Source organism: Aulonocara stuartgranti (genome assembly GCF_965226115.1).
Source record: "Aulonocara stuartgranti genome assembly, chromosome: 19".
Classification (NCBI taxonomy): domain Eukaryota; kingdom Metazoa; phylum Chordata; class Actinopteri; order Cichliformes; family Cichlidae; genus Aulonocara; species Aulonocara stuartgranti.
Window position 1 is genome coordinate 23,550,897 of NC_138955.1, and position 12,625 is coordinate 23,563,521.

Below are 12,625 nucleotides of genomic sequence, written 5' to 3' on the forward strand. Positions count from 1 at the left end.
ACTGATTGGTGAAGGGAACTGGTGAAGATTATCATTCTCCGCTTTGAAATTTGTGTCTAAGCATTCATGTGAATAATATTAAGATGTACCACCATTGTTCAGATTGTTCAGAACAAACCCACCAACCCATGGCAGCAGCACTGTACAGCAGCTATGGTCCTCCCCAGCATGACAGCATGACAAAGCACAACGTCCCACCACAAAACTGCTCAAGGGTGGCTTGAGGACGTCAAAAACGTGCTCCGAGTATTGACCTGGTCGATGTAACGACAGATCCCTGCTATGAAAATATGGACTAACAAGACTGCTGCCAACTTTTAACTGGGGACAAACAAAATTAATCAGGTAATTCTTTTAATCAAAACATAAAATTAAGGTTTTTGGGTTTGAGTCCTTTACAAAGAGGGCTCATGATGCCACATGAATGAAAACGTCTGGCTTTAATCCAGTGCAAAAATAAAGTTTGCTGGAATTCGAAAAGAATGACGCACAAATAGATGAATGGTAAAAACAAAGGTCCTCAGGCTAGCCATCACATCTACAGGATCATCAAGCACAATAAAACCATTACAGATGTTTCATTTAGACCCTCTATAGCTGGAGAGCAATTCTTAATATCCCGAACTGCCTCGGCAAATAATAATTGCAATTTCCTTCCTGCAAGATCCATATGTGCATTATTCAGTTATTTTATGTTTGAAATGATTGCAATAATTCATAATTGCATAATTTACTTTAGCCCATCACAACATGTAGCTATTGTACAGGTATAACACTGCGACTCTCTAAGCAAAACCCCAAAACTAACCCGTAACAAAATGAGTGAGCCAGCAGTAAAGATGCATGAAAAGATTAACACTAGCAGTTTTACAGAAAATATTCAATATAGCAGAGCTATTCATTTATCAAGCACATCTTACACAGATTGGATTGTTTTTACAAATCTTGGTGTACTTCGAGTGTGCTCAGTGGAACTGTGGGCTGTTAAAACACATAGGAAAATAAGCGCAGCACGTTTTGGTTCCATATAGAATGAGACTCAATATTAAACCAATCAGGAAAAGATGTTTATTCTTTAATTTACTGCCCAAACTTACTTTAATATAAAATCATCTCTGTACCTTTATGCACAGCCAGCAGTGGGTAAGCAGGTATTTCAAATGCCTTCTTCAGTTGTTCCTCATTCAGTTTGACAACTGAGATTTTGGTCCTGTGTATATTCATAGAGGTCTACATACACTAGGCTTAAAATTTTAGATCATATTTGTTTTTCTTTCTTGATAAAAGCACTGGGTGCATTATATGTTGCTGACTCGTACTGCTAAATTACTGAGCCCTTAACTGGAAAAAGAACTGGAAGTTCTGTTGCTTCAGAACAAGAACGTTCTCAGTTTGAATCTTCTGGTCATTTTGGGGCCTTTCTGTGCAGGGCTTGCATGCTCTCCTCGTCTCTGCAAGTATTTTCTCTGGATGCTTCAGCTTCCTCTCTCAGTCCAAAGACATGTAGATTAAATCAACTGGTGAATTTAACATAGGTGTGGATGTAAGCATGACAGATTGACTCTCTACGTTAGACGTGTGATCGGCTGGTGACTTGCTCCGGGTTTAATCTGCCTCTGACGCTATACTCTGCAGCCCTGACAGATGGTTAAAAAGGTCAAATAGATATAATAAATAAACAGTAATATCAGACTTCTAGTTGATAAACATCCATCCTTACCCTTCTTGATGTATTGAGTAACACACAACCAGAATCGTCAGTTTCTGAGAAAGAAATAAAAAGCGATATAATTAGACACTCAAAGTGTACATCAATAAAGACTTGAGATGTGTTTATATTAAACAGATTTATCCACAATAAGGGTGAACACATATATATCTGCTCAAAGGGCTTGAACCCATAAGTGCACTCTGCAATTGATCATCACAAATGAAAAATGAAAACGCAAACTGCTTTAAAAGATTAGAGCCAACATTATGTAGTTCTAGCAAATTATTTTACTTTATATACTTAACCTCCTAAGACCTGAACTCTTACATGGCATGCATTTTTAATTTCTCTTTGATATTTGGGCTGATTGGGGCCCGATGAATGTAAAAACAAAGAATTACCAGATTTTTTTTTACCTTATTTTTGTTTTTAAGAAAAATAAGAGCCACATATGAGGATATTTGTTTAAAATTTTGATAGAACAGTAGCAGTATAATGTCTTTGTAAGAGGATATCAGGCCCATGTAGAGCAAAGTTGAGTATTTTAGTCTAAATAACCCAAAATGTGATGTCCACATATGTGGACGCCAGGTCCTAGGAGGTTAAAAAAAAAAAAACTAAGAATTTACAGAACTGACAGCAAAGGTGAAACAGAAGATGAGACATTGAGTGATGAAGAATTACAGAACATGAAAGCAGACTTTGTTTTGAACCATTTCGTGTTCAGTGTCTTAAACTCCTGGGCCACTAAATATCAACATTTCCTTCGTTTGAATAGACTATGTTAAAGTTTTAACACCAATATGGTCATTATAATGTTCTGTATTTTCAGGACAGGCATTAATTCTGAAATCACAAGTAACAGCCACTCGAAGAAAAACAGCCTGAGACCCCTTTTTTCTAAAAGTGATGAAAATGTCAAGAGGCATGTCTTTAAATGCTCTCATTGAATAAGGATTGAAAATTCTCTTCTGATAAGGCTTTAATATGCGCATGTGGAGCTAAGGCAAGAGCTCAGATAAAGTACAAAGGTTTGGATTTTCCCAGTGTTGGGAAGAGGGGAAAAACCTTTTATGTTAGAAAACAATATAGGGACAAACGGAGGGAATGTGGTTTTCAACACACTCCCGTCCCTTAACTAGCAGACTGTCAGTACCCTGCTGACTCTCATAAAACAGTCCGCCACCACAGATACATAACACGGTTATCGCCGTTTACTGTGGGGACAACATTATTAGGTTACCATGGGCTTTCCTCCTCTGCTCCACGTGATGCATACTGTCGACTCGGTCTGGAAATCAATCAGTGCTTTAACTCCTCCCTCCAGCAACAAAGAAGCAAGAACACCCCCCCGACACACACGCGCGCACATACACTTTGACAAGCCAATAAGCCTTAGGAAAGTGCCAGGATATTATAAATAATCCTGCGACGAGTGAACGCGTTTGAGTGTGAGTCTGCAGAAAAGGGTGAGGGGCTTTGATCGAAACACCAAACACCTTGCCACAAAAACCCTGCAGGCAGTGTAGGAAAAAAAAGAGCCCCAACCCCTGCCTTTCTGTCTCTGATGAGACTATAGCAGGGGGCACGTGTCATGTGCAGTGGATTTGGTTCATCAAAGCCGCACAATCAAAAAGCACACGGCCAGGCTGATCTGTTCCCTTAGGGGAGAGGAAGCTCCGGCTCTAATTGCTGTCAGGCTGTCGCTGTAAGGAGATATTCGAATATTCATATTAAGATTACCTCGTCCCCGATGATCACCTCCTTCTAATGGACTCTGTATGTCTCAATATAGCTTAAAGTAATCCAGAAGAATTTCATTTTCTTTGGATTAGGTAAAAGAAGTGTTAAAATGTGTCCTTTATTTGAGCAATGTGCCACTATGACTGAGGATACCAGATTAACAACCTTGTACTTAGGCTAAGGTTGGGGATCTCCCATACTCTGCCTTAAACATCCAGTGTTTTTGCACCAGATGAAACTATAAACCTAAAAAGGATTCATGGATTACATCTGCATCTGGCAGATTTTACCCACAGGTCAACAATCTTACAGATTAAAATGAAAAATATTCATTATTTAACTTCTTGAGTTTTGAACAAGAACACTTGGCATCAAACTGGAAATTAGTATCAGATGTTACTCTTAGTTGAGTGTCTAAAAATGTATTTATCGCAGAGTTTCCTTTAAGAAACCTCATGGAAGCAGTGACAGTCAATAAAGAGGTGGAAAACAAGTGGGACAATAAGGTTTGATTATAGTGTAAAGGTACAACAGTATTTTTAGCTGTTGGTTTCAAAAGGCATTCAACAGTCCCTTTCAAAAGCAATTATAATCCTTCAAACAAATATGACCAGTACCTATTTAAGAGGCTTTGTTGCGGGTATTTATATTTAATACCTGAAAAAAAAAACTGAAAAATAATATAAACTTAAAACGACGCCTTAAACATTAACCTAAGAAAACTAATGTTCTTGCATGTATGTCATTACTGTTAATACCACATGAGTCAGCGTCTCAGGCAGGTCTTACTCTTTCTGTTTATCACACACCCCAAAGGTTTTTTTCTTAGGGTTTTTTTTCATGAAAAATGTCCAATTCCTACCCAGGTCTTAAAAGAAGTTGCACTATTACTTCTGTATAAAAGTATTAACTATAAAAAGATTAGACTGACTACCTTAAGACAGTCTATACCCAAGTTAGAAAACATAGCATTACCTCTGGACTCTTTTTGCAGATATCTCATCCATAAATAGTCAAATCTTTATAGTAAAAAGAAAAGAGGGGGGAAAAAAAAAAAAGTATTTTTGTCAATCCCCTCTCCACACTCATCATACATTCATGAAACTAACTTCGCTCCAGGTTATCAAGGTCAAGTCAGGACCTTGGTAAAAACCAAAATGTCTTTTCCAGCGTCAAAGACGGCTGTCCTTCCTCGTGACTTTTCCACATCAGCATTCAGCCAAATTGATTGAAGTGAAGTGGAACTGAGCCCAGCGCTGGCTGAAAAATGTATAATCAAGATATCAATTGTATTTATGGAGGGAATTTGACAGCTTTATGACAAAGAGAGAAGAATGGATGAGATCATGTCAAAGTGATATAATAACAGAAGGAGACAAACAAACAAGTCTGTATTACTGTGATACAACAGTACTGGTAACCTCTTCATTTTCATATCTTTAATATTCCCTTCAATAACCACCATCAGTCACCTTTTTTGATGTTGCTACAGCCACGTTGAGACAGTGAGCCTTCTTCAGATACTTTCAGTGACAGTGTATACTGACAGACTGGGCAGATAACTAACACGACTAACACTATTCTCACTGGGGGGCTGTAGCTATATGCTAAAGTCAGAATAATGGCACAGCAGATCTATAATAGGTTTGTTTTTCTTGTTTATTGTTCCAGTTTAGCGTGCCAGCATTTCCTAATTAGCAATAAGTCACAACTTACAGATGATGAAACCAAGGTACTGGACATATTTATAATGTGGGCTTGACACAAAGCCACAGGATCACCCGAATTCTTAAACCAACTTGAATCTACTGACAGATTGACGAGTCCCTCTTTGGTTTACTCTCCCTGAGGCACTGCTCAGTAAAGAATCACTTTTTGTACAAGAAAAAAAAGACTAACTTTTGAAAACACCCACCTATTTTCAAAAACTCAGACACTCAAACTTCTAAATCTATTTATTTGTTTTAGCTAAACTTCGTTTAAACCTTACTCTACTTTTTCAATGAAAAGGGAGTCTGTGGAATTTAGCCCCTTCTCTTACATTAGAGATAATGGAGCGGATCATTCAGTTTGTAGTACAAGGAGGAATAATAGTACCTCAGAACCGACAGAAAGTGCACTCTCTTTTTACCATATCAGGACATTCATTACCAGGAATCAGTATTAGAAACAACAGCACACAATGTCAGCTGTTGTTTGGGTTTTTTTGTTTCGTTTTGCAAAAACTATGAATTGAAGAAAATGAAACAACTTGTAGAACCACCTTTAACAGCAATAACTTGAAGTAATGGTTTTCTGTGTGACTATCGGTCTCTGCAAAGTCATGAAGCAAGTTTAACCCACCCTTCCTGCTTCAGTTTTTTGAAGTTTGCAGACATTATTATTTATACACAGATCTCTGCACACCCGTTCTGTTGTAGATTTGGTGCTGTGCTTGGGTCACTGTCCCGCTGATTGACCCAATTTGGTCAACCTTTAGCTCTGCAATGCTTTGGTATACAGAGTTCTTCTTGGTGGACTCAAGGTGCTCAGGCCCTGTGGCTGCAAAACAAACCCAAACCCCATCCACCAGATGCTTGTAGATAACTTCAGTGTTTGCAGTTTCACTGAGCGTTGTCTGACCTTGGAGTGGGTTTGCTTGGACATCCAGTTCTGGGAAGATCAGCAGCTGTCTTGAATGTTTTTCATTTGAGAACATTTGTTTTAGTTGGTGATATCTTTCTTTCTTGGTTTTGTATAAATGCAGATTTGAATACTCCAGAAGTGCAAACTGCCAAAGCGTTTTTATAGAGGCGGTCACTGCTGCTGCTGATTAATTCGAGTGCCATCAAATATCAGCACCTGGCTCACTACACATTTTCTGTATTTTGGCTTAATTTTTGCTAAATAAATAATGACAGTGTAATATGTCACGTTTGTTATTCATTTGACGTTTTATTTATGTAATTTTAAGAACCGGGTTATTTGTCTTATGTCTTGGTATGTAAAACCTCAGAACTGATAAAGGGTTTTACTGATAAAGGCCACGTTTGTCAGTAATATTCTGAAACCAGGCATGAATCAAGAAAGGGGAAATAAAAATGAAAATAGAAACCCCTCCTCCTGCAGCTCTTGCTCTTTTGAGATTAAGCACAGCACATGCCTGTGCCCGTGCTTAATACACTTAAAAATAAGAGGACTTTTTCATTGTTGACCTTTGGCCTCACATGGAATTTAAACCCCACTCTCCAAGATCAAGATCCTCTGCTTAATTCATTGTGCTGCCACATCCAACTTTCTTTCTGACTTTCATGCTCATTATACTGCTTTCTGCTGCTCATCTCATCTGGTCTAAAGACTGATTGGTAGGAAGGTAGAAACGGTCTAGTTAAATATATATAAAAACATATAATGGTGAATATGGTGGAGTTACACACAATTGAATGCTGTCCTAGAAAACGGGCTGGAAAGATACATTTGAAACAAACATTTTCTCATGAATTAATTAAACAGACAGATGTTTTTAAAATTAGATTAAGATAGGAGCTGCTGTCTCTTGGTATGACGTAATCACTGAGTTATTTGCTTTTCCAAACCACTGCTTATTCAGGCAGACAGGATGTGATTAAAAGTCTTAGTCAGTCTTAGATTAATTTGACATGGTGGACATATTCCACAGTGGTCTGTGATAATTTGTGACACAAATTAAAAGCAAAAATAAGATGCAAACAACTAATGATACTGGGATCAAATGTATGTGACAGCTACACTTGTGAGGCTGGGGGCAGCCAGGAACGAAAACAAAACACTCTAATCAGCATTCAGCTGTGCTGTCAATGAGTAATGCACTGAAAATCTGTGAGCAGGAACTGCTGTGCATGACAAACATTCTGCACCTGCAGGTGAGAATTTTGACAGCAGCGAGATTTCAACATATTACAGCTGTATAGAGAGAGAGAGGGGAATATTACACAAATCACTGGAGCTCAGGATGTGAACATACTCACTGAGATTAAGGATGAACAGGAAGACAATTACATAACTTGAGATTATATCAATTCATCCTACCCTTCCATAGACTTACCTATACTTAACTGTAGCATCTACCCCCTTGCAATAATTCTTGGATGTTTGGGAAGGCTGTCAGCAGTTTTATAATTTACTGAAGACACTGGATATAAAGTTAATTTTTTTCAATCAATTCCATAAATGCTTCCTGTTTTGTTCATCCTGATAGTTCATTAGTCTGGAACTGACTGTCACACTGGCGTATAGACAGATACAAAACCGATAATTGAGGTGAGTAAAAATGAGGTATTTTATGCTTTTATTTTAGGCCCGACATAAGTACAAGCTGTTCAACGTGAAGAAGAGCATTATCACAGCCGTTTTGTTTTTCTAACTTGTCCCCAGCTTGCACCACTACAGCTCTCTTGTCAGATGCCTTAAGTGTTACTATGTATGGAGACCCAGCCTAAGTGGCATGGTCACCTGTCACATTCAAAGCAAATGGGCATCTCCGTCTTTCCTCCTCTCCCTATGGTGCACCTGGGACTGTTACCATGGCAACAATAACCTGGGTTGACCCACCGGGATTGTGGTGATGGGGTCAAAATCATCTGCACCTGCAGCTGAGTAGCCGTCCATCAAGTCAACACCATCATGCCACCGGTCTGTGGAAGGGCAGCGCCCACCAGAACTCCACAGAAATTATTGAAATGTTTCTCACGCGGCTTTATTCAACAGGTTTTCTTTTTCTTCCTTCCTATATGATGCTGTATTGATTATGATTATGCTGACTGGAAGACAGTGGTCTCCTTTAAAAAAAACCCACCTATCCAAGTTTATTTATTTCATGTAAACTTCAACTTTCATGTAAATGTTTAGCTTAAAAGATGAAAAAAATGTTCCTTGTCATAAAATGCTAATAGATAACATGTATTATATATGTATGTACTCTGTATCTGACAGTTTATGGATGTAATTCCTTATGCATGTAGCATTTTCAAGCCCTAGGCAAAGTTTGACAGCACCAGATTCAGAATGAGTTTGATGCTGGTGACTGTATAAACAACATTAGTCAGTGAGACAAGATGTTAACCCTTATGAAGCTTAATTGTCTCTCATTTTCTACCTGTATGTCCACCTGTATCCATATCAACTTACTAACAACTTCAACAACATATTGGCATTCACATAGATTCATGTGTCCGGCCAGTTTAGCACGTGTCATGATTGCTATAAGACTCACTTTAGCTGCTGTTAGTTGTGCCACTATGTTTTTAGAAGGTGGTCTCCGACTCTGTTTTTTGCTATCTGGTGCTGGTAAAAGGGCACACAGCTTTTTTTTCTAAAACATGATGCTTGTTGCAGCTGGTAATGATGTTGATGTGAGTGACAAAGAAACCAAAAGTAAACTAATGGCTGCAAAACTAAAAGAGAAAGCTCAGCTGAACACGAGCAGAAACTATTGCAGGGGACTGCAGATTATCCTGGGATTTGCCTGTGGGTTCAGTATATTCGAATCTTATATGTACAGTATTGTTTAAACCTAACAAAAGTGTTAAATTAATATTTGATGAGGTTTAAGTTAATCTTTAGCATTTTCTTTCTAACAGTTTGTTTTACAGATTAAACAACAGATCAAGCTTTCAGCTTTTCTATAAAACCAAAGAATTATTTTTATTTATGGAGTCTATCGCCTTTAATTTCCAACTCACTTAAAAATCCTTATCAGTGGCTTCATCAAGTTTATTTTTCTTCCTCCTTGTCCAGACTGCATACTCTAACCCCTGCTGCCCTCTCACTTTCTTTCCCTCTCTCTCTCTCTGTACTGACCTGGCCCAGGGCTGATCTGGTTGTCATAGAGGTGGATGTCATCTCCGCAGGCGATCGGCGAATCTTGTCCCTCCTCTCGGCCCTCGCTGCCCTCCTCCTGCTCCACCTCCCGCTGCTCTGGGGACACAACAGCACAGGGTCACCTCCTGGACTTCACCGGCTACCAGGCAGGGTAGCAAACTGACTTTAATTATTGTTGTTATCCTCAGCCAAAGTCACAAAATCCAACAGTCAAATTTATTTTAGTGCTTTGTAGATGTTTATGGCACACTTTCAAAATGAGGAATAAATAAAAGAATGTGAAAGGAATAAATAAAATTTCTGAGTGAAGTTTTTCACAAAATAAATCTAGTCCAAAAATCACTCAAAAAAGGTAAAACTTTAGACAGTGACAGGAAATTATTACAGCAATTATGCTTCTCTGTGACAACTCATCTGACAGTCAGTGAACCATCCAGACTGTAATAAACATCTGCTGCTTAAAACAAAAACCCTGAAAATTATAAGAAAATATTGCTCAAGTGTCACCTGAAGTATGACTAGAGAGCTTCTTTCTTCCAGACAGTCTCTTTCATTGTCAGATGATATGGTTGAGAATGACAGTGTGTTCAAGTGAAAAACAGGAAAAAAAAGTTATGTCTAGATATTATTAGACATAACTAGTCGTATACATGTCAGTGTTTTAAGGTGTAATATACACCTTAAAACACTGACATGTATACATACTATCAGTCTAAATACCAAATACTTCTCCTTCCTCTACATCTTTTAAAATAGGCAAACTATGGACCTAAAATTTGTGTCGGTGTACATTAAGAGATGAATCTAACCATTTTCGGATGGACAATGTCCAAAATATCCAGACTTAGTCAAACAAAACCAGTGTACAGGATGTGCCCTTTAAGGTGCAAAAGCTGAAATTTGTTTTTTCAGCTCACGATTCCTCTCCTGTTCATATGAATACATAAGAGTAGTGTTTTAATGTCAATGGAAGCAGCAACAACTACTAAAAGGTGCTTTCAATTAGTGTAACGCACAAATAGCTGCAAGCAGCGGTCCTTTATGCCTAAAAACCTAAAAATGCCACAAATTGTCAAAGAATATTAAGAAAATTAAGCTGTTAGACAAGTGAGACATGACGAGTCTTTTATGAATCAGCAGGTAAACGCTGTTTTTCGCAGGGTTTTGGTGTGTAACGGTCAGGACTTTGCATGTTGGAAAGCATCACAGGACTGAGCCTGGAGCTTGTTTGGATGACTCATTCCTTTCCCTCTTCCCGAGACAGCGGCCCCCTTAAATCCAAAGCTCCAGTAACTGGTGGGCTCCCAAATATCATCCAGCGATCGGCTTGATGCGACAAGAACAATATCTCACTTGCTCTTTATCTGCTGACCTTATACGTGAGGAGCCCCAAATTTCAGTTCATTCAGTTTGTCTTGCATCAGGATCAACCCTCAGCATTTGACATTATTTGAACTTCACTGTGTAGTTGCCTTCCCTGCATCCCTCTGTGCCTCAGACTTACCAGCTGGGCTCTGACTTTCAAATCACCTTGGAGGAGAGAAGCAACTGCTAAACTGCAAGCACTAAATTAGAGGGTTAAAAAAAAAGGAATGGCATTAATTTTAGGGAAATGTATTAAAACTTATTTATAAACTAATGCATGAAAAATATTCCAATCTCTCCATGTAGCAATCATGTAATTTATCTTTATATAACATATAACTAGAACTCCAAGTATGCAAAACGTCACAATTAGAGCTTCTTGTATTAAAAATAAATAAACTATGATTGAAATAAACGAATCACTGCTTCCTAAATGTAAAGCTATGCTGCCCTGCAGAACTTTGATCGGTGAATACAACATCTAGAAAGAACAAGAGCTAAGGGACGAGGAATGTTGAAAACGTTAAACGATTGATGTGCATCCTTCAAACGGTGTGCAGGGTTTTGCTGCTGCCTTTGAGACGCCGTGGGACATAAAGAAACAACAATCACACGGTAGCATGTTCGGATCATTAAAAGAAAGTTTGGAACTTTCTTGCTTCGTGTTTGGAGAAAAAAAAGATACATAACTGCCATGTTTGGTGAATAACACCACTGTGTCTCAGTAACCTGTTCACTTCTAACACCACAGCAAAGAACTAAATGACACAGATAGCATATGCACAGCAGAGCTGCTTCTGCAGCACAAGACACACTTCAAATATTGTTTACTGTGCGACCGTGATTCACCCTTTAATTGCAAAGTTCACAACAAGAGCACTGACGTTCCAAAACAACCTTTGCTAATGAACCACTAAAGATAACAGTGGTTTGTAATGCCTACTTGCCAACAGTATTGTAATTACATTAATATCTGATAAAAGGTCGCATAATAAAGACATTTATGTTGAGCTGCGGCAGGGGGTCTTCTGTGAATGTGCCGAATGAGACGGTGTGTTGCAGGAGGGGAATAATTGGCTGGGGGAGACGGGGAGATCCAATGCAAGTGTATTCTGTCTTGACTGCCTGTGCTGCACATACTAATTGGGAGCTTCTCCTTGGCTTGAAGGTAATGAAACTGCCGTTATCATAACACAAAGTTTGTTGTTTATATCCAAATGGAGGAGAGTGTGTAAGCTGGGAGAGGTTTGGGTTGTTTTTTTGTTTTTAATTTTACGTGTGCTGCAGCTCCAATCTTTAAATCACATCTTTCACTCTAAATATACCTTACACAATACACATTACTGGTAGGAAGATGTTCAAAGACGTCGATGACAGCGGCTATATTCACTTTGAGGATTAGGCTTTTAGGTTCCATGCTTTTCTTTCCATTTTTAATACACAGTGGAAGAGGAACAAATGTTGAAAATTTTGTCCTTGTGCTGGTGGTTCACACTCACCCATTTCTTGAAAGAAGTATCCATTCTTGGACATCCCAGAGGGAGGCGCCTCTGTGAGAGCAAAACAGAGAAAGACTGTAATTACTGAGCTGAATCTAGGCAACGGTAACAGGCCCGGCAGGGAGCAATTACTCGTTATTATTTTTACACAGCAATTGCTGGTATGAGAAATGTTATGAATACAAATACGCATCATTTTCAGACCTCTTTGTCATTCAGGGTTATTATACATGGAAAAGATCTATGCATTTAAAAGGTAAAACACAAAGTAATCCACGGATTATTTGCTTACAAGCAAAAGTATTTGTTCTGTAATGGCCGCTAGAAGATGTAACAATGACTTCTTATAACACACTGCATGCGCACACGTAAATAACCCAGGAAGGCCTAAAATATGTTTGTCCTTGACATGAACTTTATCCTAACGAGTGCGGTCTATTTATTGTAAAGATGATCCACCCAGTCATCA

At 38.6% G+C, this 12,625-nt stretch overlaps 1 protein-coding gene across 13 annotated transcripts in view; it reads right to left on the reverse strand.

The window, feature by feature from the left end:
* Positions 1–12,625, reverse strand: part of slc4a11 (solute carrier family 4 member 11) — a 104,140-nt gene that overhangs the window by 38,284 nt on the left and 53,231 nt on the right. For 8 of the 13 annotated variants that reach the window (XM_082516513.1, XM_082516515.1, XM_082516503.1 and 5 more), the window contains 3 exons: positions 12,157–12,207; positions 9,272–9,388; positions 1,721–1,764 (listed from right to left, as the gene is read on the reverse strand). In XM_082516513.1, coding sequence (XP_082372639.1) covers positions 1,721–1,764; positions 9,272–9,388; positions 12,157–12,190 — 195 coding nt within the window. In that variant the 5' untranslated portion in view covers positions 12,191–12,207. The remainder of the gene's footprint in view (positions 1–1,720; positions 1,765–9,271; positions 9,389–12,156; positions 12,208–12,625) is intronic. The other 5 variants (XM_082516511.1, XM_082516506.1, XM_082516507.1 and 2 more) reach the window with 1 other exon arrangement.